The sequence below is a fragment of the Leucopleurus acutus genome, assembly GCF_964270905.1.
Source record: "Leucopleurus acutus genome assembly, chromosome: 13".
Classification (NCBI taxonomy): Eukaryota; Metazoa; Chordata; class Mammalia; order Artiodactyla; family Delphinidae; genus Leucopleurus; species Leucopleurus acutus.
In genome coordinates, this window is record NC_139155.1 from 64,046,462 (window position 1) to 64,074,431 (window position 27,970).

At 54.9% G+C, this 27,970-nt stretch overlaps 1 protein-coding gene across 1 annotated transcript; it reads right to left on the minus strand.

Moving 5' to 3' along the window:
- Nucleotides 1–1,596: 1,596 nt before the first annotated feature.
- On the minus strand, nt 1,597–27,851 carry KLHL22 (kelch like family member 22). The gene is made up of 7 exons (XM_082853335.1): nt 27,825–27,851; nt 24,882–25,147; nt 19,665–19,830; nt 16,170–16,888; nt 11,674–11,866; nt 4,313–4,546; nt 1,597–2,271 (listed from the first exon to the last, which is right to left on the minus strand). The coding sequence occupies exons 2-7, from the start codon at nt 25,106–25,108 to the stop codon at nt 1,906–1,908; spliced, it is 1,905 nt and encodes a 634-aa protein (XP_082709461.1). The 5' UTR covers nt 25,109–25,147; nt 27,825–27,851; the 3' UTR covers nt 1,597–1,905.
- Between the last annotated feature and the right edge of the window lie 119 nt (nt 27,852–27,970).

Consider the following 27,970-nt stretch of genomic DNA (forward strand, 5'->3'; position numbering starts at 1 on the left):
GGCTTGAATGCAGGGCCTGAAAGCCTGCCAAGCTGGCAAGCTGGCTGCCTGGGCCCAGGGGCAGGAGCTGGTGGGCTGCTGGTGGTGGGTGAATGCTAGACCGGACAGTGGCAGGGCTAGGCTTCTGCCCAGCTCTCAGGATCCCTTCCAGGGCTCATGTCTACCCCACCCCATGCCCTGTGGGGCCTCACAGACCTTTCCCCGCCTCCACTGCAGACCAGAGGTCTCTTGCAAAAGCTGTGCCTTGGTGTCTGGGTGGGGAGATAGCACTGGCAACCTCGGACACATTTTGGGGGCGGAGGCAGACATTTCTGGCTCTTCTTCCCGGGAACCTCTGGGGTCTGCAGGGACTGCAGCCCTGGCCTGCAAGGTGCTGGCAGAGACAGGAAGTGCTGGGTTCCTACTCCAAACTCACATTCCCACACCTCACCCTTGGGAGCAGGAGGATGACACTGGAGAAGTGGCCATCCTGTCCCACTGGAAGCGACCATCAGGGTCAACCCTGGGCTTGCCACCTGAAGTGTAAGTGCATGATGTCACGTGGGCTTAGGGAGTAGGGCACGTTTCCTCAGGGGTACCTGGGCCCCAAGACAGCAGTCACACACACAGCGACTGCCTCGCCCCCACACCCATCTTTAGGGTACCCCCAAAGGAGTCCAGAGCAGCTGGCTGCCTGCACCCCCCCCATGCCCTTCCTCCCACCAAGGAGCACACACCGTCCCTCTGCCCCCCTCTTCCATGGCAGGGCACCAGGGCAGCAGGCTCTAGGCAAGGCACGGGGACAAAGACCCAGCTGTCCCAGGTGGCCGGGAAAGAACAGAGAACAGAGCACTGGGGGTTTTTCCAGATCCATCCCCGGGCCTAGGGGTCTGCAGGGGGTGTGGTACGAGGACCCCAAAGGAGTGGGGGGTGTTCAGGTGGAGGCTGGGCTGTGCAGAAGTGAGGTTGGTGCTGGAAGCCCTGCCTGCCCACAGGTCCCACCTGCTGGAGCATGGCCCTGGAGACTCACTTGGAGGAAATGCAGCGCCCCCTCCCCGCTACATGCTCAGATGCAGGAGGTGGGCAGGCCCAGGCATCTCTCTCCCTCCCCAGGTGCTAGGCTTTACTTGGGGCTGAGATGGCCACCTGGGATTGGACTAAAGTTCAGAGAAGAGGTCCTCACCAGGGAAAATGCTCAAGTGGGTGGGCAACCAGCTGTCACCAGACTGCGGCGGGCGTCCTGGTGACACCCTTCTAGCCTGGGGGTGGGCTCTCGGCCTCCCATCGCCCCCAACAGCTCTGCCCCCCAGAAATCAAGCTTCCAGGGCTGCAGCCTTGGACAGGCTGTGAAAGGAAGTGAGGCCATGGCCAAAGGAAAGCAATGCACACCTCGTGTAAGATGATTTATTTCATTTATCAACAACATGGGGGCCGAAAAGCCCAGCTAGAGGGCATCATTTTATCACAGAATCAGCCTCAGGCAACCTGATGGATCTCTCTCCCCCTCCGGCCCTGGGAGCTGCTAGGCAGGCGATGGGCTCAGCACGCCCCCTCCCTGCCGACGAGATGTGCCCTGGCCCCCTCACCAGGGGCCAGTCCCCAGGTCCCTTGGGAGAAGGGCGCCCTCTCGGCCCAGTAGGAACCAGAACCAGGGAGCAGGGAGGCCAGGACAGCTGGTGGTGGCACAGCCCGTCCCTGCTGAGGAGGAGAGAGCCCGGTGAACTTCAGGGGACCGAGCCCTTCCCGAAGGTTTCCCACTGTGGGGTGATCCACAGCCACAGGTCTGCAGGGCCCCAAAAATACCTGCCGATGGGAGGTGGCGGGAGGGAAGGCCGCTGCTAGCCTGGGGTCAAGTGCTCCAGGGCAAAGTGCTGTGGGGGAAGCTGGGAGCTACCACCCCCCACACCCCCCACCTGGCCTGGGACCCTAGTCCTCACTGGAGTTGTCGAACTCCTCCCAGTCAGACACACTCATCACTTCAGAGGCGAAGTCCGGGTCGGCCTGGCTGCGGTCAGGCGTCCCGCGGGGCGGCTCAAGGAGCAGGGACCGCGGCAGGGTGAGCACGCAGGCTGCCAGGCCCGAGATGGAGTTGTCCAGCTGTGGGCCCTCCTCCCAGCAGTCCTTCTCCACGTCATAGATGTGCACATAGCCAGTGCGGCTGCCCCGGTTGTGCGAGCGGCCACCCAGCACGTAGATCCTGTTGTCTAGCACGGCGATTCCGGGCTCACCGTGCCCTGCTGGGAGCGGGCAGACGGATGACCACTGCCCGGACTTGCAGCTGTAGCAGGCCACCTGCAAGGCAAGGCCCCAGGCTCACATATGAGGCTGAGGGATGCAGTGGGGCTGTGGGCAAATGCACCCCCCAGAGGAAGGGCTAGGGCCAGGCTAACGCTCTGGCCCTTCAGCCAGCCTGTGGCCCCAGGCGTGTGGGTGTCTCCCAGTTGGTCTGGGGGTGCCAGCTCACTCCCCTCCACCACTGAAGCTGAAGACTCAGACCCCATGCACACCCAGCAATGGGGGAGGTGCAGATAAAATAAGGAAACAGGTGCTTGCTAACTCATGATGACCATCAACATTCTCTTGGGGGATCCCTGGCGGTCCAGTGGTTAGGACTCAGTGCTTTCACTGCTGGGGCCTGGGTTTGATCCCTGGTCAGGGAACTAAGATCCCACAAGCCAAGAAGTGCAGCCAAAAAAAAAAAAATCTCTTCTCTTCAAAATTACTACGAACAGTAAACAAATACATGGGAAAATGTTCAGCCTACCAGTAATCCAAGAAATGCAAAATAAAACATCAGGGACAAATTGTCAGCTGTTAACCAGAAGCCACTGGGGAAAAAAAGGCACAAGCCCGGGGCTGGTGGAGGCGTGGTGAAGCTGTCCTGCTGTGCACCTGTCTGACCAGCCAGCACAGCAACGTGCAAAATTATCAAGAGCCACTCGGACACTACCCTCTGACTCAATGATGATCCCCTCTGGTTCTCCAGCCGCAGGAGGAGGAATGGCCTTCAAAGGAGCCTGTGCTCAGATCTCTGGGACTTGTATTACTTTACATGGCAAGAAGGACCCTACAGACTCATTAGGGTGGGGACATGGAGATGGGAGGTTATCCCGGATTTTCGGGGGGACCCACCTAGTCATACAAGCCCTTGGAAACAGAAGGGAAAGTCTGATGGGGGCTGAAAAGGGAGGGGAAGCTGCCGCTGCTGGCTTAAAGAGGAAGGGGCCTGACCCGGGGGACGTGGAGTCTTTTAGAAGCCAAGAAGGGCTTCAGGCCACAGCAGCCAAGAAATCGGGACCTGAGTCCTACAACCACAGGGAACTGAACTCCACCGACACCCTAAGTGAGGAGGATGTGGATCCTCCCCAGGCCCCACAAAGGAAAGACCCCTGGATTGCCGTCTGGTAAGAGCCACAGGCGTGTAACACACTTGTGTTGATTTAAGTGGCTAAATTTGTGGTGATTTGTCCCGGCTGCAATAGAAAACGAAAACGCTAGAGCCCAATGGTTCTCAACACTGGAGGATCCCACCCAGAAACTTCCAACTCAGTGGGTCTGGGAGGGGCCAGAGAATCTGCATTTCTTATGAGTTCTCATGTGATGTGGGTGCTGCTGGCCCGGGGACCACACTTAAGAGAACCACTGCTCTCACCTCAGGAAATACCCCAAAATACCCAAAAGCTCTATAAAGCAAATATTACTTGAAATGTTACCTGGAATAGCCACAACTTGACCAACCCAAACATCACCAGTTTGGTGGAATTCTGCACAGCCACTGGGTGGGGTGGGGGTGGGGTGGTCATCAAACTAGAAGACACGCCCACAACAAACTTGAGCCAGAAACCAAATGGGATGATGCTCTTTGAGTACAATTAAGTGGAAACCATGCACAGGTAGGAGGGCTGAAGCTAGTGGCACAGGGCCAGGTTATGGGAGTTTTTCTTCACCCTTCTCCATTTTTTCAAAGCTCTGCAATGTGGTTACATTAACTTTATGTAATTAAAGTTTTTAATAATAATAAAGACAAGTGAAACTCTTCCGTGTGATACTCTAATGGTGCATACATGCCATCTGTCTAAACCCACAGAATGTGCATCACCAGGAGTGACCCCGGGCCAGTGTAGGGTCATCGGTTATAACAATGACACCCTCTGGTGGATGCTGAGCCTGGGGAGGCCATGGTGTGTGGGGGCCGGGGGCACACGGGAAATCTTCCTGCTCAACTTGGCTGTGAGCCTAAAACTGCTCTAAAAATTAGTCTGTTACAAGGGAAACCTACCCCCACGGCAATTTTTATCGGTGACTAGCAGAAGGTAGGCACCCTGCCGCTCACCTGGTGCACGTCCCTCCTGTAGCCCGCATCGTTGTTGCTGCCCCCGACCACGTACAGCTTGTCCAGGAGGGTGGCCATGCCATGCCAGGCCCGCCGCACTGGCCCGTCAGCCAGCGCGTGCCAGGTGTCGCTGCCCGGGTCATAGCAGTGGGTCTCCTTCAGGTAGTCCTCGCCCCGGCGGCCGCACGTGATGTACATCTTCCCATCCAGTGTGGCACCCGCATGGGCGTACACCTGTGGGCCGGGAGAACCGGGGGTGTGCGTGTGTGCACGTGTGTGCGCGTGCGTGTGTGCAGCCCTGCTGACATCCTCCTCACGGTCTGACTGGATCTTAGCTGGGCACACCATCCTTGTCCCCCACCCGACCTCTTCCCAGTGGAAGATGATTCAGGGCCCTGAGGTGACGCTGGGCTTCTACAAGAGTAAGAACAGAATCTCTGTCTTTCCCCTGCCCCTAAAGGTGACAGCTGCACGGGGACCCAAAGGAAATCAAAGCCTTGTCTTCACTGAGGCCCTTGGTCGCCTCCACCTTTCCCCCACCCCTGACTCCACTTTCAATATCTGCTTGTTTGGGGCTTCCCTGGGGGCACAGTGGTTAAGAATCCGCCTGCCAATGCAGGGGACACGGGTTCGAGCCCTGGTCCAGGAAGATCCCACATGCCGCAGAGCAACTAAGCCTGAGCACAACTACTGAGCCTGCGCTCTAGAGCCCGCGAGCCACAACTACTGAACCCACACGCCACAACAACTGAAGCCTGCACGCCTAGAGCCTGCGCTCGCGACAAGAGGAGCCACTGCAATGAGAAGCCCACACACTGCAATGAAGACTAGCCCCAGCTCGCCTCAACTAGAGAAAGGCTGCACACAGAAACGAAGACCCAACGCAGCCAAAAATAAATAAAAATTAAAATTAAAAAAAAATCTGCTTGTTTGCAAATAACAAATGATATGACCTGGTGAGCACAAAAGTGAGGTACAAAATCAAACAAACAGCAGTCTTCAGTAATGGGAGAAAACTCACCCCCTACTTTAGATTTTGGTCCTCAACCTCACCCCTGCTTTCCACTGCACCCGGGAGGCACACCCTCTCTGCCCAGCCGGCCCCACTGCCTCCAGGCCCCCCTCTCACAGCCCACAAGGGCCTCCTGCTGTGCCCGTGTGCTCTGTCAGCAGAGATGTCCTGCAGGACCGGGAAGCCCCAGGGCCTGTGTTACAGGGCCGGTCACTGACACCCAAGCTGTGGGTAGCACAGCAAGGGGCTGGAGAGGTGGATGGGGCAAAGGGCAGGGGACAGAGCAGTGGGCAGGAAACACACCACGGGGCTAGGTCTTCTCCCACCAATGGTGGGCATCTGGGGAGGTGTTTTTTTTTAAACTAAAGTTTTCATCTTGAGGTAAGTGTAGATCCACATGTAATTGTAAGAAATACAACCACCCCGCATCCTTCACCCTGACTCCCCGGGGGAAGAGCTTGTGGGCCTCAGCACATCACAGCCTGGGTGCTGACATCGGCTCCATTAAGACTCAGGACGTTTCTGTCTCCCTCTTTACAGTCACATCCACTCCAGTCCCTGGCAACCACCACCTGTTCCCCACGTTGTCGCTTCCAGAGTGTGGCTTGAATGGGATCATGTGGTATGTCACCTCCGTGACAGGCCGGCCACGTCGATGTGCAGACCCAGAGTTCCTCTCCGACTCCAAGCGACTGCTCTGCACCGTGTACCTGCCTGTTTGGTGAGCCTCTCGCCCATGGAAAGACATCTGACTGGTCTCCAGTTTCTGGCTATTACCAATAAATCTGCTGTAAGTATGTGTTCAGAGTTTTTGTTTCTCTGGGGTAAACGTCCAGGATGGTGACTGCTGGGTCACATGGCAGTTGGAAGTTAATTGCACCTAGTACTGTCACATTTGCCATTTCAGCCGCTCGACAGGCAGTCTCCCTGCTGTGGCGTCCAGTCTGCATCCCCTAACTGCACGTCTACATCCTCCCCGTTGAAGCGTCTCCTCCCGTCTTCTGCCTTCTTTCCAGCGGGTCCCCGTGTGTGTGTTTCCCAACGAGTTTTGAGGGTTCTTTACACATATTAGATCCTAGTCCTCTCCCAGGTACTGGTTTGCAAACATTTTCTCTCACGCTGCAGCTTCCTCTCATCCTCCTAACAGGGACTTTTGCAGAGCAAAGTTCTGCAATTTTGATGAAGTCCAATTTATCATTTTTTCTCTTTATGAGTCATGCTCTGGGGGTCAAGTCTAAGTACTCACTGCCTAGCCCCAGACCCCGAATATTTTCTTCTACTTTCTCTAAATGCTGTGGAGTTTTGTATTTTACATAAGTCCGTGCACCATTCTGAGCCAATTTTTGTGTAAGGTGTGAGACTTGGGTCGATGTCCATTTTCTTGCCTATAGATGTCCAGTTGCTCCAGTACCACTTGTGGAAAGGTAATCCTTCCTCCATTCAACTGCTTTTGCATCTTTGTCAAAACTCAGCTGGGCATGTTTCTGTGGGTCTATTTCTGAGTTCTCATTCTGTGCCACTGATCTCCGGTTCTATCCCTCTGCCAATACCACAGTCATAATTACTGTATCAAGTATATACGTAGTAAGTCTTAAAACCAGGTAGATGGAGTCTTCCCACTTTATTCTTCTTGAAAGTTACTTGGAGTATTCTAGATCCTTTGCCTTTCCATATAAATTCCAGAATCTCATCTACATCTACAAAAACTCTTGCTAGGATTTTCATAGGAACTGTGCTGTATACCATATATCAATTTGGGAAGAACTGACATCTTTGTGTCTTGGAATTCATAAACATGATATGTTTCTCCATTTACTTACATCTTCTTTTATTTCTTTCATCAGCACCTATACTTTTCAGCATATAAATCCTAAAAATGTTTTGTTGGATTTATACCTAAGCATTTCATTTCTGAGCAATTTTAAGTGGTGTTGTATTTTTAATTTCAGTGTCAACATGTTCATTACTAGTATATAAAAATACAGTTGTTTATATGTTTATATAATATCCTGCAATCTTACTAAACTCATTTATTAATGCAAGAATTTGGGGGGGGTACATTTAGATTTTTTGACAATTTTGTCATCTGTAGAGTCAGTTTTATTTCTTCCTTTTCAACCTGTGTGCATTTTCTTTTCTTGCCTTATTTCACTGGCTACACCCTCCAGGACTGTGATAAGACTGGTGAGATCAGACATCTCTGTCCTGTTCCTTACCTTAGGAGAAAGCATTCCATTCAGTCCTCACCAGTAAGTATAACGTAGTGGTTGGAGTTTTGTAGATGCTCCTCATCGTGTCAAGGTAATTCTTCTGTTATTTTTTTCTATTGTTACTTTGTGAGAGTTTGATCATGAATAGATGCAAAATATTATAAGATCCTATTTCTGCTCTGATATGATCATGTGGTTTTTAAGATGGTGAATTACACTGACTGAATTTCAAATATGGAACCAGCATTTGGTCATGAATTTCTTTTGCAGGGAGAGGAGCTTCTATTTGCTAATATTTAGTTAAGAACATTCATATATATGTGTATCTATGACAGACTTGTTCTTTTGCGGGGGGACTGTTTTATCTGGTTTTGGTATCAGGGTAATATTAACTTCAGAAGATGAACTGGGAAGTATTCCCTCTCTTCTATTTTCTGGGAAAAAAATCATGCAGAATTGGTATTAACTTTTCTTTAACTGTTTGGTAAAATTCTCCAATTAAACTATCTAGACCTGCAAATCATTTCCTTAACAAGTATAGGCCTATTCATATTCTACTTAGTCTTGTGTGAGTCGTAGTGGGTTGTGTTTTTTGAGGAACTGGTCCATTTCATCTAAGTTGTCGAATTTACACACGTAGAGTTGTTCACAGTATCCCCTTATTATCCTTTTGACGTTGGCAGGGTTTGCAGTAATGCTCCCATTTCATTCTTGATATTTTAAATTGTCTTCTCTTTCTTCTTTGTCGGGCTTCCTAGAAGTTTGTCAATTTTATTGATCTTGTGGAAGACCCAGCTGTTTCACTGACTTTCTCTGTTTTTCACTTCATTGATTTCTGCTCTGGTGTTTATTATTTCTTTTTTTCTGCTTGCTTTGGGTTTCATTCTGCTCTTATTTTTCTTTTTCTAGATTCTTGAGGAGCTTAGATTACTGATTTAAGATTTTTTTTTCCTTCCTTAATATATGCTTTTAGTGCTACAAATTTCCCTCTTAGCACAGCTGTAGCTGGGGTGCCACAAAATTTGACGTTTTCTTTTAAAAAAAAAATTTATTTACTTATTTGGCTGCATTGGGTCTTTTTTTGGTCTGCGTTGGGTCTTTGTTGCTGAGCACGGGCTTTCTCTAGTTGTGGTGAGCGGGGGCTACTCTTTGTTGTGGTGTGCGGGCTTCTCACTGTGGTGGCTTCTCTTGTTGCGGAGCATGGGCTTCAGTAGTTGTGGCACGAGGGCTCAGTAGTTGTGGCACATGGGCTTAGTTGTTCTGCAGCATGTGAGATCTTTCCAGACTAGGGCTCGAACCCATGTCCCTGCATTGGCAGGCAGATTCTTAACCACTGTGCCACCAGGGAAGCCCTGCATTGGGTCTCAGTTGCAGCATGCAAGATCTTCGTTGTGGCATGTGGGATCTTTCATTGCGGCGCCCAGGCTTCTCTCTAGTTGAGGTGCATGGGATTAGTTGCCCCACGGCATGTGGGATCTTAGTTCCCCGACCAGAGATCAAACCCGAGTCCCCTGCATTGGAAGGTAGATTTTTAACCACTAGACCACCAGGGAAGTTCTGACATGTTGTCTTTTCATTTTCATTCAGATCAAGGTATCCTCAGGTCCCCAGATCCCTAGCTGGTCTGCCATCTTCTTTCAACCTTTTTGAGTCTTTACACATAACGTCCAGAGTTCTGTGTTGTACTGAGCAGGAGGAACCAAGAAAGACACATCTACTCTACATTTCTGAAGGTGCAAGTTCTCTGGGAAGGTTTTTAAGTGAGCAGAGAAGGGCTTCTGCCGAGACCTCCTTCCTCTCCTCCAAAAGCATGGATGGCCACCCTCAGGTCTGGGCCGTGCAGAAGAGAACCTCTGACTGGAGGACTCTGCCCGCTGCTGGGGCAGGGAGCTCTCAGTCCACTGAGGGCACATCAGTGACCAGTTCCTAAGGATGCCACGTGGGTGGGACCCTGAGAGACAGGTGGGAGGGAGGGAGGAAGGGAGGGAGAGAGGAAGGGAGGGAGGAAGGGAGGGAGGAAGGGAGGGAGGAAGGGAGGGAGGGAGGAAGGGGTCCGCCCCGCTACAGGCCCTGCAGACACCCTGAAGGCCTCTGCAGTGGCTGCACACCCACGTCTCCAGACCCATGGGCCCCCTGCCTCTCTGCTCCTCCTCTGGCCTGGCACCGCCCCTGCTCCTGAGCTGATCACCGCGCCCATGGCTAGCACCGCCCATCTCCATCTCTAGGCTGACATCCCCCAGCCTGGCTTTCAACCGGATGTCCCCAGCATCTCATGTTTGTCACTTTCCACATGGAGCCCCTCCTTTCCTGTTCACTCCCGAGCCCACCTGTGCTCTGACAGAGCGGCCTAGCCACCACACAGCTGCTCACACGGGTGGCCTGGGAGTCTCCATGGCCTCTCATTCCTAACCCATCAGCAAGTCTGGTCAGTTTACCTCCAAGCGACACGTCGAATCTGCCTGTCTCCCTCGTTCCCCACAGCCTCCACCACAGCCCACACACCACCCTCGCCTCTGTCCCGATCACCCAAGTGCCCTGGCCCTGCTCCCCTAACACCCTCTCTTCACATGCATTCCCCATGCTTCCCCTCTTCCTCCCGGCCTGGAAGGTCCTTCCTGCCTCTCCCAATGGCTGCCTGTCTTCCGTGGACCTGGTCTCACTGACATCTCCTCAGATGGACCCTCCCCAAACAGTCCAGTGAGGTCCATCCTGCTGGAGCCCCTCCTTAAGCACCACTCAGCTCGGCCCTCAAGGTCCTTTACTCATCTGTTCAGCGGTTGAGAGTGGTCTCTCCCACTAAGTTGCAAACACCATGGGAGGACCTTGGTCACTTTTTATCACCACTGGATCCCCAGGACTTGGTATCCAGAAGGTGCTTAATAAATAGCTGCTGAAGGAACGAACGGATGAAGGAAGTTAGGAACCTGGACACCAGGGAGAAGCTGGCTGAAGGCTGAGGCTGCCCCTCTGTGGCTACGCTGAGAAGTGCAGCCTCCCCGCTGTCCAAAGAGCCCCTGGAGCCCCTCCCCCACTCCCCTCCAGGACAGAGCTCAGGGTCCACCACCGCCCACTAGGTCTCAAGGACCCCTGGTCTTTCCCAAGAAAAACCTGCTCTCTTCTGAACAGGCAGGGAGTGCCCTCCAGAGGGGCTTCCTCCCCAAAGAGGCCAAGGAGGCAGGCTGGCTTTCCCTGCCTGGGAGGAACTGCGGTGGGAGCCCCGGGCCTTCCTTGGAGCCTCGCGGACTGTGGAGAGGAGCTGGGCCCATCAGGGAGACCCCTGGGCTCCCGAAGTTGGAGTCTAAGGCCCTGGGGCTCAGGAAAGGGTGATAGGTAAGGAGGGGAAAGGAGGGGAGGGGAGGAAAGAGGGTCAGGGAGGTAGTAGCTCCTGCCAAGGCCTCGGGGCCGGTGCAGCAGAGCCCGGAGGAGAGCCATCTTCTCCGCTGGGGGAGTCAGGGTGCCCAGTGGTGCTCACAGGCACTGGGACCCGAGGTGCAGCAGACACCAGCAAGGCCCCCTCTTGCCCTGGGGTCTCATGTCTGGTTTGGGGGCCAGGGTCTCAGCACCGCAAGCCCATAAGGTGAGAGAGGTACCCCCCTTAAAGCATCACTTTTGCACAATGAACGTATTTTTCACATCTTCAAGCTGGAACAAACCAAAGTACTGTGTAGAAAACACTGATTTAAAAAAACAAACAAACATGTAAAATATAACTTCTAAAGTGTTTCTGGCTTCTTGAAGGCCCCGTCCTTGGTGGGGGGTTGGGGGGAGGTCTGAGGCCACTGGGCCCTGCCTCCCGCATCCCTCAGGTTTGACAACATCTCTGGACTTGTTCCAGCTCATCTCAGCTGTGCTGAGGAAGAGAAGGGGAAGGCTTCTGTCCACATTTGACTGCAGGGTTAAAGCAGCTACCCGGGCCAAGGTGGCGAGACCCAGACGGGGGTGGAATTCTGGGGAAGGGGGTCTCTCCTGAGGCGGCTGCTCAATCTCAGGAGTCCCCCACCCCAATCTTAGGGCACAGTCCAAGGAGGGAAGAGGGCTCTGATAATCGGCCGGTCTCCCTGGCCATGCCTCCCACTCCCTCCACACAGCCCAGGAAGCAATGCAGCCGAAGAAGGGCCCCATGGGAGGGGTTTCCTTACCTCCCTCTTGAGCGGGGCCACGTAGGCCCAGGAGTTGGTGGCAGGGTCGTAGCGCTCCACAGTGGTCAGGTCATTGTGGTAGTCGCGGCCGGCCACCGCGTAGATGTACTTGCCCACGACACACACGCACAGGTCGGCGTGCTCCTGCTGCAGCGACTGGATCTGGAACCATCGGTTGTGCCTCGGGTCATACCTTGTGGGGACAGAGGACAGCATGTCACCAAGCAGCCCCTCCCCTAGCACCCCCTCCCCCAGCCTGGAAGGTGGGGCTCGGAGCCTCCTGGGTTTCCGCCCACAGCGCCAGGCCCTCCAGGTGTGACCTCACGGTGGTTTCTAGACCCTCCACTGTCCACTCCAAGCTGCCCAATGGCTGTTCCTACAGCCACCTCGATCTCACCTGTCTCACCTCAAAATCCCCATGGCCCTGCTCTCAATCAGGAACGCCCCCAATTATGGCCTCTCAACTGGACGACTGGGCACAACAGCCTCCAGGCCTCCAACCAGCAGTCCCTCAGGCTGGTCGCCAGGCTCCCATCACAGCCCACCTGACCCCCGTCCCCCACTGCCTGTGCATCTCCTGTGTGCAGTTCCCGCCCTCCCCAGCGGGATTCCAGGACAGAGGCCCGCGAAGAGGGGAGGGGAGAGAAGCCCACCTCTGCTGAGCCCAGCACCATCACCAAAGCTCGCTCTCCTGACGTCGGGCCACCTCCATGCCCCTTTCAAGGGGACGCAACTGTCCCTGTCACAGCCCTGCCTTCACCTCACCCCATCAACCTTCGTAAAAGAGTCTAACCCCCATGCGACAGCTTCCTCTATGCCCCCAGCATGGAGCTGCTCCTCCCCCCAGCCCTGCCCTCTCCTGCCTCCAGAGGGCTTCACTTTTCAGCCCGGTCTTCTCAGCCACTCCAGGACAGCCCGCGGCCACCCCACGTTCTCTCCTCACACTGCTAATGCCCGTTACCACCTCCAGCTGGCTGCTCACTGGTCCCACGTGGACCCCCGGGCTCCCTACATCCCACCCCTCGCTCACCAGCCAAGCCCCTGCTCACACCCAAATCCTCACATGCCTGAGCCCAGCAGCTGAGGCCCTTCAAAGCCCAGACTCAGCCCCTGCCCCATCTCTCCAGGCCCCAGGCCTGGCACCCTGCTGGGCATGAGGCCAGTGTGCTGTTTGAGTGGACACAGGTGACCACAGAGCCTCGAGGGCCAGGGCCCGTGAGCCCAAGGCCCCAAGCCCACTCATCCCCTACCGCGTCCACTCTTCCCCTGGCTCCCTGCCAACCCCGCCCCCAACTCCGGCACCGGCAGCTGAGTGTCGGCCTCTGGAGCCCCCTCACTCCATGCATGGCCCCTGCACACTTACAGCCTCTCTCTGATAAGTGTTTAATTCTCCACCATAAGACCAGCTCCGAAGCAGACAGTTTTCTTTGGCCTGTGCCAGACGCCCCCATTTCAGCTTTCACCCCCAAAACAAGTTAAGTGCACTCAACAGCCGCTTCTTCCCGCCACAGCCCCTCCCTGCCAGCTGAGAATACAGGAAACGGGCCAAGGGAGAGAGAGGACAGGCACCTGGGCCACGCAGACCCAGGTCTGGGCATATCTGGCCATCAGTTTTACTGTCCCGACGTTCACTCAGCTCCACACCCATGGGGTTATGCTACCTGCCTAGAAAAGCTACCATGAGGGATCACGAGGGTCAAGTCATGTGACAAGGGTTCCTTAAAGGACCGTGGTCCATGTCTGTCTTCCTAGACCTGGTGGCACACCTGGCTCAGGGCAGATCACACACTGTCCGCTCAGGGAAGGGAAGGAGGGGCGAGGTCACCAGTGGTGGAATCACTCAACAAACATCACTGCCCCCAACGTGGACCAGCCATGGCTCTTGGCGCTGGCACCCAGGGCCCCCCTTTCCACTGTAGGTTGGGAAACAGGCCAAAGGGAGCAGAGTAGCCAAGTCTCCACATAAGGACAGGTGCCGGGGAGGAGAAGTGACAGAAGGAGACAGCAGGGCCAGGAGGGCGCCTGAGAATGAGTGACCGGGCCCTGCCAGGTGGAGGTCCAGCTGGGACAGGCAGCCCAGGGCAGGAAGGCGCCTACCACAGCCTTCCTGTGCACAAGGCTTGTTCACATTTCACATGCATCTCTTCTGCCCCATTTTCACCAGGGAGACGAGTCCCTCCAGATGCTTCCTCTGGCCTCCTGCCCTCACAGCACCCTGGGCTGGGTTCATCTGGATTTGCGGTGTCAGTTAAGGAAACACACACACAAACACATACATACAGACACCACATCAATAATTCAGACATAACCACAGTTTTGCTGATTTCTTATCTCTCCACCATGTTCTGTATCCCATATTTTCCTCTTTATTGGTTTAATTTTCCACTTTGTCAGAATAAGTCCTCAAGTAATATTTTTTTCCTAATAGAAATAAACTAAACCATTGCATATAAGGATTCAAATCCTTCAGTCACTTTAATGCTGACTCTGGACCATCCTACTGCAAACTCACAGGCGAAACCTAGGGTTGGCATGAGAATGTTCTGAGGCCTTATTAAACTTAGTGATTGCTCTCACGTGTTTCCATGACTTAAGCCTTCCCATGATTATTGATGAAGTCCATTACAGTTAGGAACATTTTTTGAAACATACTCTAAAATATTAATAGTCATGAAAATGCCTAAGGACAAAAACAAGTTATCACTCTATGTAGGGTCGGGGCTGTGGCAACATGGACTGGCCACCACCGGGTAGGGGTGCAGAGCTGCAGCTGTGGGAAGGTGCCCTAGTCACATGGGCAACACAGACGCAATCAAGGAAAGAAAAGAGAAGTGTCATAGCTCGGAGGCAACGTGCTCCGAGAGAGCTACCTTTTCACACGCTACAACCTGTTAAGTCCCTAACTCCTCAAAACGCAAATGCTAATTTACTGCAAAATCTTGTTTTCTTATATTCTGATAGCCTGTAGATTCTAAGGGCGGTGAACTGAGAGGAAAGGGCAGAGAACCAGACTCTTAACTCAAATTAAGATCCACCTAGCAGTGTGAAGAGTCCACCAGGAGATGAGTGAAACTTTCACTCCGTAGAGATGAGACCCCGGGGTCTCCCCACAGCTCACCAGCCGCTCCACACCGCAGCCTGCCCGGCAGGTCTCCCTGACCCCGCCTCCAACAGTGACACAACCTCCGAGTGGAGTCTGAGGCTGTGGTTGTCAATCACGGAGGCTGACACCAGCACCTTCCAGAGTTCTGGTGGGTCTCACAGCACATGTTCACAAAAGGGAAACAGACCAGGTTTGAGAGACAGAGGTCAGCAGCTCATGACAGCACAGACTCTAGAGTGTCTGCTTTGAAGATCTGGCCTTGGCCCTCCAGCTGGAAGTGGCAGCCCTTCGAGGCCTGGCAGGAGGGAGGCCTGAACCTGGGACTGCCACCACCCCCACGCCCCCCGAGTATGCGTCAGGTCAGGGAGACGATGAAGGCATGGTTTCCTCCCTTCTGTACTGGGCCCCCTCCCGTTTGACCACAAAGAGCTGCCAAGCTCTGGGTCTCACCAGTTTGACAAAAGTGATCACTTCCTGGGGTGGGGAGAGCAGAGGAGGTCGACGGACGGGGGTCTCCTCCTGGCTTGGGGTCCCCAGGCTCCCATCCAAGGGGCACGGCCAGGCCTGACCCCACCCCCAAGACGGAGCAGGAACAGGAACGCAGTTGGCTTCAGCTCACCGCTGCCACAGCTGGCAACCCCTCTCTCTCTGCAGTGCCATCTTTCAGCTTGTGGGGGGCAGAAACTTCCCCCAGGCACCAGACCTTAAGATCAAACCAAAGTACAGGGGAGGGGGCCCTAGAAACCTCCTGGAAGTGGAGGCCGTGGAGATTTGCCCCACTTTCCTTGCTCTGACCAATGAAATGGATTTATGGGATCCCAGCCTCGCAGACTGACAGAAACCATGGCCTCCCGAGGCCTTACACCCAGCACATGGCTGATGACAGGGCCTAGGGGCTGGGGGGTGGGGGGAATTTGGTCTGAGGTTCAGCACTGCCTGTGGGCCTTCCCTGCCCCCCAGGCTGAGGACTGTGCACTCAGGGGAGCGGGGCAACAGGAAGCCACCCACCACCAGGAGCCTGTGCAGTTACGAGAGCAGAGCTAAGTGGATAGGTGAGGGGAAGCTGGGACCAGGGGTGTGAGAGCAGAGAGAGGCAAGGTGGCCATGCTCCCAGGCCTGGTCCCCTCCTTCCTGCCACAACACCCCATCCCAGCCCCTCACCCACAAGATGGTGGGGTGTGCTGAGGGGCGAGGGGGTTTCTGAGGAGGGGGGAAAAGAGCGGGAGGAGGGATCACGGGCCCCCTTCCTCATCTCACCGCCGTCCATGTTCTTCCCATCAACCTGCGCCCACAGAACGGGCGCAGACCTGTTCAAGAGGATGACTGCGTTGGCCAGTGGCACGTGCCTGGCAGAAGCCACCCTCTGGGCAGCCGCCCGGCCGAGGGCCCCTACCTCCAGCAGCGGGACTCAGCACGGAAGCCCTGGACATTGTTGTCCCCTCCAATCAGGTACACGAAGTTGTTGAGCACGGCGATGCCCTGGTTGGACATGCGGGGCGCCAGGGAGGCGGTGAAGTGCTTCCACTCCCCCAGCAGCGGGTTCAGGTACTTGGCCTGGTCGCTGAGGACAGTGGACGGCGTGGAGTGGATGCCCCCGAAGCCCACGACACACTGGAAGTCCGAGCGCAGCTCGGTTTGTGGGCCTTGCAGGCTGGGCTGCAGGCTCTCGTTCCGGTGGTACATGAGGGCTTCAGCCACTGTGTCCCTCAGGGGGCTGGGGTCCAGCTTGTCGTGCAGCCGCTGCAGGACCTCGGCTTCCATGAGGGGGAAGCGCACGGTCTCCAGGAGCTTGGGTGGCTCATGCAGCGGGAGCCGGTCAGCCTGCACCTGCTCCGGAGGGTAGTGGTAGAGCAGGGCACCCTCATACACCTCCGTCTCGCAGGACACCTCCAGGCGGTTGCTGCTCAGGAGGGCATAGACCTTCTCCAGGGGCAGCTGGCGGTACTTGTCAGTCCGCGAGAAGGCCACGAAGTTCTTGAGGATGTAGGCGTCCAGCTGCTCGGTCAGGCGGCTCAGGTCAAAGAGCTCGGCCAGCCGGTAGACGTCAAGGATGTTGTCCTCATCCACCCAGGGCGTGAGGAAGTCACAGCAGAAGTGGATGATCTCGGGGATCTGTGAACAGAACACATACATTCAAGCCCAGGCAAAGCATCTGGGTGCGGGACCTAGCGCGGAGGTGCGGGTGGGGCTCACAGGCTCCGCCGGCCCCACTCCCCGCCACACTGGACACGCCCGGGGCTCACAGCATTTCGGGGCTTAAGTCTGGGCTTGGAGGTGGTCTCTGAGCCTCAGCCTCCTCGTCTATAAAACAGGGATGACGCGGCGAGGAACCACCTGACACACGCCAGCTCCCTTTGGATCAAAAGCACGGGATCTCCAGAGAAATGCAAGCAGCAGGACAGCCACCACACTGTGGGGCAAGGACACCCTGCGATTAGGTAACCGAAGGACCCAGGAGGCAAGGCAAGGGCCCGGAAAGGCTGCTCAGGGGCTGCTAAGTTCTGCAGGAAAACTGGATTTCAGAATTTCTCAAAATGGGAATACCTCTCATATCCAGCACCATCAACAAATTCATTACATGAAAACTAATTCTGCTGGAATTTGAAGCTTATTAATAAATGTTTAAAGTCTTTTTATTTTTTCTGGTTCTAGACATTTGGTGCTTGCCAGGTGACATGCTGAAGGCTGAATGGAAACCTGCAAAGTGCCAGGCGTGTGTCTCCCCCACCAGGAACGTCCCCATCGTGCTGCTTCCTTAGGTCCTGAGGGTCTTCACTCGACCATCCATTTCCTCCCGAGCAGGTGCTTCTGCTTGGCCTCTTCTGCCTAAAATATTACCTCTGACCTCTCAGAGGCCAGGAGCTGAGCACCAGGTTCTGGGTGGAAGGTGAGGGCTGACAGCCCTGAGTGGGCCTGGGGAGCAGCTCCTGAGAACCAGGGACTGTCTTGCCCTCCCTGGCAAGGTCAAGGTCCCTCATCCTTGTCTCAGCGCAGGGACCTCTGGCAGGGAATCTCACCAAGGAATCGCCCGGCCTGCCCCATGCAGGAGGCCCACGAGAGGCCCAGAGAAGGGAACTCATTTGCTCGGGGTGACCCAGTGGATACAGTCTCACCGACACTCAGATCCACGTCCCTGGGGATACCATGAAGGGCACAGCACATGGGAGACAGGCCACCAACAGCCACTGGCTACATGAACAAACATGACCTGGTGGGCCTGTGGACTCGGCACTGTTACACCAAGTAAAACTTGCTTTAAAAACAACATTGCGGGGCTTCCCTGGTGGCTCTATGGTTAAGAATCCACCTGCTGCGGCTTCCCTGGTGGCACAGTGGTTGAGAGTCCGCCTGCTCATGCAGGGGACACATTTTCGTGCCCCAGTCCGGGAAGATCCCATGTGCCGCGGAGCGGCTGGGCCCGTGAGCCATGGCCGCTAAGCCTGTGAGTCCGGAGCCTGTGCTCCGCAACGCAAGAGGCCACAATAGTGAGAGGCCTGTGTACCACCAAAAAAGAAGAAAAAAAAGAATCCGCCTGCCAATGCAGCGGACATGGGTTCAAGCCCTGGATGCCGTGGAGCAACTAACTCCATGAGCCACAACTACTGAGCCTGCGCTCTAGAGCCCAGGAGCCACAACTATTGAGCCCACGGGCCACAACTACTGAAGCTCGTGTGCCTAGAGCCTGTGCTCCGCAACAAGGGAAGCCACCGCAGTGAGAAGCCTGCACACTGCAACAAAGAGTAGCCTCCACTCGCCACAACTAGAGAAAGCCCGCACGCAGCAAGGAAGACCTAATGCAGCCAAAAATAAATAAATTTATAACAAACAAACTGGGCCTCCCTGGTGGCGCAGTGGTTGAGAGTCCGCCTGCCGATTCAGGGGACACGGGTTTGTGGCCCGGTCCGGGAGGATCCCACATGCCGCGGAGCGGTTGGGCCCGTGAGCCATGGCTGCTGAGCCTGCGCGTCTGGAGCCTGTGCTCCGCAACGGGAGAGGCCACAACAGTAAGAGGCCCGCGTACCACAAAACAAAAACAAAAACAAAAACAAACAACAACACTGCATAGAAGTCCGGTATGTTAAAAATAAAACAAAACCAAGCTGGGCTGCCCCAAGCACCAGCCATGGCTCTGCCTTGAGGTCTGAGGGGAGGCAGCAGGTCTCTGAGCCAGCGACGGATGCAGCAGAAGGCAGAGCCCAGCTGGGAGGAAGAAACGGAGAGAAGGAGGCCGGGACAGAGGCGAGGGCAGGGAAACAGAGAACACGGTCACGTTCACAAGGATGACTCGTCCAGACATGGACTCAGAGGACGAAGGTGGACATAGAGGAGAGCCTGGCGCTAGCAGAGTGGCTGTGGGATACACGGTGCAGGGCGCAAGGCAGTGTGCGGTGTGCTGGGGAGGGGGGGCGACGCCGACAGCGAGCACAGGGGGAGAGGTTCTGGGGGCGGCTGGCTACTGGAGGTGTGGTCCCCAGAGCAGCAATGAGGGGACAGGACATGGGGACAGAGGAGCTCTCTGAGTAAAAGAAGGAACTTCTGCATGAAGGCCACCCTGGCTCAGCTCCACCTGCCCACCCGCCACTGAGAGTAAAGGCACAGGGCTATTAGGGCCCCGCCATGTGGGGAGCCTCCAGACACCCCCAAACAGGCTGCTTTTCCTACTGCCCCAGACGTGCTCTGACTTCATAAAAGGTCAGGATAAGGAACTCGGCATAAGACTTCGTTCCAGTTTCAGGACACGAGGGAAAAGCTGTCTTCTGAGCCAAATGAGGAGCCTGCCGACACTCTCGAGAGCAAAGGGCTCACCGCCCACCCTCACACCACTGCCTGGCGGGCACCCGGGACCCGTCTGGGCCTGGCTCTGCCTGCCTCAGACCAGGAGCCTCACCTGAAGCTGGCAGGCAGCGACCAGCGTCTCCTGGACGTTGCTCAGGCTGAGTTCCAGCTCGGACGTGTAAATGAAATGCAGGATTTGGCACATGGCATTGTAGGACACGCCGTGGATCAGGACTTCTTCCTGCTCCATCTCCTTCAGCCCCCCAGCAAACATGCCTCTGCAAAGGGAAGAGGGGAGATGGCAGGGTTACACCCATTAGGACGCCAGGCCACAGAGGAGGGGCACCCAGAAGCGCCCACAGCTCCTGACCAAGCTTGGCAGCTGTTCTGGAAACATCCATCTAATGTGCCCCAGCAGCCGCATGTGAGCCTCTGCGGGCAGGACCACGTCCAGCGCGCTTTCTGCTGCATCCACCCGTGCAATTCCTGGGCCACAGCCGCAGCCCAGGGCACGCGGTGAAAGGATAAATGAATGGGAAACAAATAGTAAAAGTCCTCCGCTCAGCAGCTCCATACCCAGCAGCCACTAAACACCAGGAACCGTGCACAGAGCCAATGCGACAACAGTGAAGTGAAGCGGCAGGATCCCTGTGTGCATGGAGTTAATGCCAGAGGACAGACACGAAGACACAGGGCACTTCCGGTGGTGGAATCACTGTCAAGGACCACAACAGGGCATCTGACCGAGGAGTGCCCAGTGCGGGAGAAGAGTGGCTGGAGAGCGATGGCAGAAGGGCCCACGATGAGGAAGTGGAGGTGGCAGGCGCCCAGGGCCAGGAAGAGCTTGCAGGCAGGCAGGGCGAGGAAGAAGAGGCAGGAGGTGAGCCTGGGCCAGGTCCTGCTACCCCCGGGGCAGGGTAGGGTCTGGACCAAAACCAAGGCAAATGAGGTGCTCTCGGCGAGTCATACACAGGCCTGAGCAGAGGAACTTCAGATCTTGGGCTCCTTGGCCAGAGTGGAGAGGCTGGAGCAGAGGCAGGGAGGCTCCTGCAGGGCTGGGGAGGCCACACGGCTGGGGAGCTAGAGTAGAGACCACCCTGGGGCCGAGAGGAGAGAACAAGCGATGGAGGAAACCCAGGAGAGCACAGGAGGAACCCAGGCTGGGCAGGAAGACACCTGGCGGGACCAGAGTAAGAGAGGGCAGTGGGAGTTCCATTGTGGCTCCAACACTGTGGGTGCCCCAGGGCATCTCAGCAGGGGTGTCAGTTAGGTGTTTGGAGGGAGGAGGCTGGCAGTCAGGGGAGGAATCTGGGCTGAAATATGACAGCAACACGGAGGTGACAGAGTGGCTATTGTCACATTTTATATCACACACACACACACACACGCACGCACACACACGCACACACACATACTCTCCCTCCCCCTCCCTCTCTCTATCAAGACCTAAATTACACGAAAGGGTGCTCTGGTCACCAACCCCCCTCCAAGGGTGGCACTATCCCCAGAGGCAGTGGCCACGCCTTAATCCCCACCTGGTTTCGACTTCACAGGACACCTTGGAAACAGCCCCGATCATCCGTACACACAGAGCTGCCCCTCTCTGTAAAGGTGATCACAACTGATTTAACCGTTCCTGCCGGGGTCCACCTGGGTTACTTCTAATCTCCTGTTATTTCTCCCAGTGGATGGCTTTGCGCCCACGAGCTGTTGCTCATGTGAACGCCAGGATTAATTTCAGGAAAGCAACTGCTGGGTCAAAGAGTTTCATACACACGCACTTGGATGGCACTGCCCACGGCCTGTCAGGTAGCGACACCAGTGTGCGGGGAGCCTGTCCCCCACACCCTCAGAACCAGAGGAAGATGCTGCTCCAACTGCCAGGAGGCAAGGGAGAAATCTTGTAAACAATGGGACAGAGGCTCTCTTCACAGGTTTAACAGCTGTTTTTATATTCTTTTCCAAACAGTCCAGATGCTTTGCCCATTTTCTGTTAGACTCTGTCTTATCAATTTAAAGAAACTGGAACCTCTGTGCATCGGTGATGGGCATGTAAATTAGCGCAGCTGCTGTGGAACAGTATGGGGTTCCTCAAAAAATGAAAAACAGAATTACAGAATGTGATCCAGGGAATTCTCTGGTGGCGCAGTGGTTAAGAATCCGCCTGCCAATGCAGGGAACACGGGTTTGAGCCCTGGTCTGGGAAGATCCCACATGCCACGGAGCAACTAAGCCCATGAGCCACAACTACTGAGCCTGCGCTCTAAAGCCCGCGTGCCACAACTACTGAAGCCCGCGCGTCTAGAGCCCATGCTCTGCAGCAAGGGAAGCCACAGCAATGAGAAGCCCGCACACCGCCACAAAGAGGAGCCCTCACTCACCGCAACTAGAGAAAGCCTGCAAGCAGCAACAACGACCCAGTGCAGCCAAAAACAAACAAATAAATAAATAAATATTTTTTAAAAAAGAACATTACTGATCTGTACACTTAAAAATGGTTAAGATGGTAAATTCTACAGGGTTTTTTTTTTTTTTTAAAGGATGTTCACCAAGTCCCCAGCAGACGGGCACAGATAGCACAGACCACAAAGAGAACCCGGGCCACCTCTACTGCCAGGATGTCATAACCAGATGTCACAAGGTGCCAGTGAGCTGCCTCGGATATGAGGTGGGGAGAACATTTCCTGTGCCAGCTTGTACCAGCCCCCAACCCCTCTTCCAAACCTTTGAGGTCAAGTGTGTTTCAGAATTCAGAACGTTTCACCTGGAGAAGCCCTTATCTGTGCCACATATGATGTCACGCTACCCCCCATAGGGTCTAAATCAAATCCAAACACCTCAATATTTCCAAACCAAAATGTACAAAGACCCATGCTAAGTAGGACACATATAAAAGTACCCTCATATCAGTTCAGGGTGGGTTTCGTGGTTTAATGAATTTCTGCCAAACTTAGACTTTTAAAAAGCTGGCAATGTGGGAGAATCCAACTTCTGCCTCCCCCCTCAAAGATCAACGACTGGACAGATTGGACAGCTATCCACAAACAAAAGAGCTCCGGGAGGGACTTCCCTGGTGGTCCAGTGGGTGAGACTCCACGCTCCCAATGCAGGGAGCCTGGGTTCAAGCCCTGGTTAGGGAACTAGATCCCACGTGCCGCAACTAAGATCCCGCCTGCCACAACTAAGATCCAGCACAGCATGCATGCATGCATGCATGCATGCGTAAATAAATAAATATTTTAACAAAACAAAACAAAAACAGAAAAACCAGCTCCGGGAGACTTCCAGAGGACACTTGACAAGTTTTAGCAACATATTAGAAAACAAAACAACTTTGAGTATCAGAGCTTTGAGGTTTGAGTATTATGAACTAGGATTTGCAAGGGAAAATAGTGTGGATGATAAGGAACGTTTATAAATGGTTACCACGGGGGTGAGGTGGGAGGGCAGGGATAAAGTGGTGCTTTCCACGATTTCCAATTCCAGCAGCGTTTCAGCTGTGGCAGTGGATGCTGGATGTGACCACATGCCTGCTGACCTGTCTGTGGATGGCCACACGCCAGGTCGCCTCAGGCTGATTAGGGCCTCGCACTGGAAGAGAGGTTTCCTAACACGGAACCAACTGTCCTTCCACGAACAAGGCCCAGCAGGCGGGCGTCTACTGCTCCACATGCCCAGGTCTCACTGAGCATTTCACACACTCTGATTCATAAGGAACTACAGCTTTCTGTGTGTTGGCTGGACACCGCTCAGCACCTGGCAGGGCGCCCCCTACAGGGCCCAGCCATGGGCCCACTGCCCTCCAAAGCCCTTCCTTCCACCCCTGCCCACATCAGATATCTTCAGCAGCCTCACTGGGAAAAACCCTTTATCATTTCAACCTGAGTCAGTAACTGAAATGAATAATAAGGAAATAAACCCACTAAAGCTTGGGAATCATCATTTCATATGCACATACCAGAGATGAGTCTGGGTTCTCCCTGGTCCCAGTGGGAGGGGGTGTCATCCTGCACAGTGACCGGGCCTGAGAGGGGAACACCTCCCAGGACAGACCCGCTGGAAGTGGCTGCCAAAGGGCCAGGAATCGCTCCTGGAGGATGTGGGGAGACACAGAGTGTTTCCACCAAGAAGGGAGAGGTGGCACCAGTAACTGTCCTTTAGGAAGAGGACCATGACTGTGACAGTGACAGGATGGCCTGCGTGGGGAGAGAAGCTCCACCTGAAGGGCTTCGACGGTGTGTCCAGGAGGCCCTAAGCCAGGAGGACTCCAGTGCTTGAACTTCTGGGCCCTGAGGCCTCCCACAACTCTGCCCTGCCCACTGCCCTGTCTTCTCAAAGCTTGTAAAAGCTGAATCCTGATGAACTGAAGGGACACTGTTGTCCCTGGACATGTTTGCTCTAAGGCACCACTAACCACTGGGTCACCCTCTCCATAAACTCCTTCTGGAGAACAGGAAGCACTTAACCATAAAGAAATATTTTGCTCATTAGTTCCTAAAGTTAAAAGATAAGAACTACAAATGAGCCTTGAAGACAAAAGAACCAAACAGAATGGGAGATAGAATAGAGGGTCTCAGGTCTCAAGTGGGATGGTGGCACCAGCTCTGCCCAATGTGCTCAGGGCTGGGCTGGCGTCACGTAGGAGGTCATGAGAAACTCAGGGGACAGAAAACCCACAGGGAGGGTGGGAGGCCGAGGCCCAAGGGATGAGGAGGTGAGAGCAAGAGGTGGATGGCCAGGTGAGGGTGCGAACGGAGTGACTCCACATCACGTAGCTGGTGTGGACGACATGCATACGGTACTGACCACCTGCCTCGGCCCCCACAGAGGTCCCTGGGCCCGTATGGGCTTCCTGACGGTTTTACAAGAACACTGGGTGGGGCTGAAAAGTCTAAGGCATAAAGCATCATAACGTCTTTTAAAAAAGGCGTGTGTTACAAAGGCAGTGAAAGCAAATGCGGCAAAATGGTAACAACTGGTGTCCAGGTGTTTGTGATACTATTCTTTTCAATGTTTCCATAGGTTTGAAATTTTTTTAAATGAGATGATGGGTAGCCAGAGTAAAGTAGAAAGAAAATCTGTTTCACACCAAGATACTGTACTTATAGTAGAAACTTCATTCTAGAAAATACAATATTATAAGTAAAGCCAAGCATACCGCCTTTAAAAGAAAAAAAAAGGGAGCACATGCCCCAGAGATGGGGCAGCTGAGAGAAAAACAGACCCCGAGTCCCCTACGCCTGCACAGCGAGAAGCGGGAGAAGCCCGGGGTGCCAAGGCGTCCACCTGGTGCAGCCAGCATCCCTGCTACCTTACTATGCAGACTCACCTGAAGTAATCGCAGGACGCAGCCAGCAGGATGCGATGGGCCTCGATGTGCCTCCCTTCCACCACCAGGACCACGTCAAAGAGGATGCCGCTGTTCCGCAGAGCCAGCAGCCCCCGGAGCAGCGCCTGAGAGTGCTGTGCGCTCCGGTAGGTGTTGCTGACACAGTGCGGGTGGGAGGGCTGTGCCGGCAACTTGCAGAGCTGAGCGAACTCCTGCTCCTCCGCCATCCTGACCACCGCTCCCAACCTCAGCACCGCGGCTGTCAGCTGCCAAGACACAGGGGCGAGGAATGAGCCTGGGAGGCAGCGCAGCCTGTGCAGGGCTGGCCAGCTTTTCGGGTCCCTCCCTCCTGCTCACCTGTGCTTTCCCCGTGGTCTCAAACCTCTAATTCCCTCTCCCCTCCCACTGCTGTCCAAACTTGGTGCCTTCTTTCTCCTGACCTGTGTCTCTTCATTGCCAAGATTCTCCTTTCCATTTATCTGCTTCAGCATCACCATGAAACAAAAGGGTTCTAGCGACAGACCAACCCAGGCAGGAAACCCAGCTCCACGGTGGACTCAGTGTGGTGAACCTGAGTGTCAAGCCCCTCAGCTGAGAAAAGGGGACTACAAGCACCCAGCCCCTCGGGGCATTCTCAAATTTCCTAAAGGATGAAAACAAAGCACGAGCACAGACGAGGTTCTCAAGGGCTCTTCCTCTCTTCTATTGGGAAAGAACACTGGTTCCCCCCCCCCCCCCCCGCGACAGGAATGGATGAATAAAAAAGACAACAGGCCTAGGTGGTGGTACAGGGGAGGGTTCCAGGCCCTACCTTCTTTTACCGAGATTTTGAGTCAAGCACTGTAACTTCAAGTAAATTTGGTACATTCAAGATTGTCTGCATTGTCTTTTAAATTCAAGCTTAACTTCTAATAATTGAGTCAATATGTTCAAAAAAATGCAAACTGATTTGAACAGGAGCCTCAGAAACCCCATGAGTAAAACCAGCTACTGCAAACACATTTTGACCAAGCACTCCAAGCCAACCACAAGTGACTGGGGGCAGCCAGTCCTACACCGAGCTGTGGGGTTGAGCTGTGAACTCTCCAGGCCACAGCACTGCCAGCCAGCGGACCACTTGCCACATCTCCCTTCCCCACCTCACGTTCCTCCACTATCCCCTCCCCAAATGTGCTTCTTTTTCAATCCCCTACTGGACCCTTGAAAGAAAAAAGGAAAAATAGACTCTACTATAAAACAGAAAGGTATACTGTATTATGAAACTTAAATTTCCCTCCCACTTATGCCCCCTAACCAGATCCTCTCCCAGAGGAAGCTATTCAACTTTCCTGTCACCCTTCCAGGTAGCACCTATGCATTTGCAGGCAGAGCTGTAGAACAAAATTTCCCCCTTTTTATTAGCTTTTACACATGATAACCTCGTGTCCCACCCACAGTCCATTGTATGTATAACCGTATTTTATTTAACCAATACTTTTCAGAGAGACATTTGGGTTTCCTTCAATTGTTTGCTGTTGCCAACAGTTTTGCACTGAAAGTCACTGAGATCTGCCATATATATAGCAGTTAAATGAGGAACATTTACTAGATATAGAACTGCTAGATCATCTTAATTTGAATGTGCAGTTGACATTTCAATAGATATTGCCAAATTGCCTTCCGTAGAGGTTGTACCAATTTATTCTCCACCAGCAAAGTATGAGAACCGGATTGCAACCACTGTCTAGCACACCAATAGCGTTGTTTTTTTTTTTTATCTTTGCTGACTTAGATGAAAAACACCATTTCACAGTGTAACTTCGTTTTGCTAATTCATAAAATTTCAAAGAATAAAATATTAAGTGGAATGCTGCACATCTTTTGCGATTCCCTTCCCATGCCTGTTTTTCTGAAATAAAATATGTTCTTGGGGGCTCACTCTCTGGCACCCTCGACCTCCTATTCATTTTACCCAGGTTCCTCTATGATGAAGCCCTTCCCTAGATTAACTACCCTCGGCCCCATAACGTCCCCGATTCTAGTCACGGCAAGCAAGGCCCTGCGTTCAGTGCTTTTCAGTTCAGAGCTTTGGAGGGAGCAGGAAGGAGGTTTTATGTCCCAAGTAGATACAAACTGAAGGACGTAAAATGAATTTTCATGAATTCATGGATGACAGAGTCGGAAGCATCTCTGAACAATGTTCAACTCAACACAATTTACTGAGTAGGCACCCTCAGTCCTCTGCAGGGCCCCAGCGTCTGCCCTCCACGAAGCCCAGTCCCTGGCAGCACGAAGCAAGGTCTGCAACAAAGGGAAAGGGGGTCCCACTTCCCAGGGGACGGCCCGCGTCGGGTGCGGATGGGATGCGTTCTGGACCATTGCGGCGCGGAGGCCGGAGCGGGGTAGGGACGCGCCCGGGCGGAAAGCGCTGGGCTCGGAGCCGGGGTGGGAGTGGGCAGACCAGCGGCCGGCGCTCCGGGCCGAGGCGTCGCACTGACAGCGCGGCCGCCGGGGCTGTCGGGGGCCGTCCAGGTCCATCCGTGCAGCAAGCGGGAGCCGAACCTGGGCCGGCTGAGGGGCCGAGGCTGGCATGCCGGGGTCCAAGGTCGCGCCAGGGGGACTGCGCCCGACCGGCCGCCTGTTGCAGGGCCGCCGGCGCAGCGCAGGGGCCGCGGCTCCGAAGGACGCGCGCGGACCCGCGGGGGCGACAGGCCCACCCGAGGCCCGGACGCCGGCGTCCCCGCGGCCCCTCAGCTCCGAACCCGCCGCGCCCGGGGGTCCCGCCCGCCGCCCCCGCCACGTCAGGCCGCCGGCTCGCCTCAGGCCGCCGCCCCCACCCGGGCCCCGTCCGCGCCCGGCCCGCGCCCCCGCCCGCGTCCTCCCGCGCTCGCGCCCCGCGCGCCCGGCCCGAGCCCGGCCCCGGCCCCGCGCCGAGATCCCCGCCGGCCCGCGCTTGCAGCTCACCTGGCGCCGCCGCACGCTGAGGCCGCACTCGTGGAGGCGGGGCGGGGCGCGCGAGGCGGGGCCTCGGGCATCACGTGGCCTCACTGCGCAGGCGCCGGACGAACGCCGGCGGAGGCGAGGCGGGGCGGAGAGGAGGGCGTGGCTCT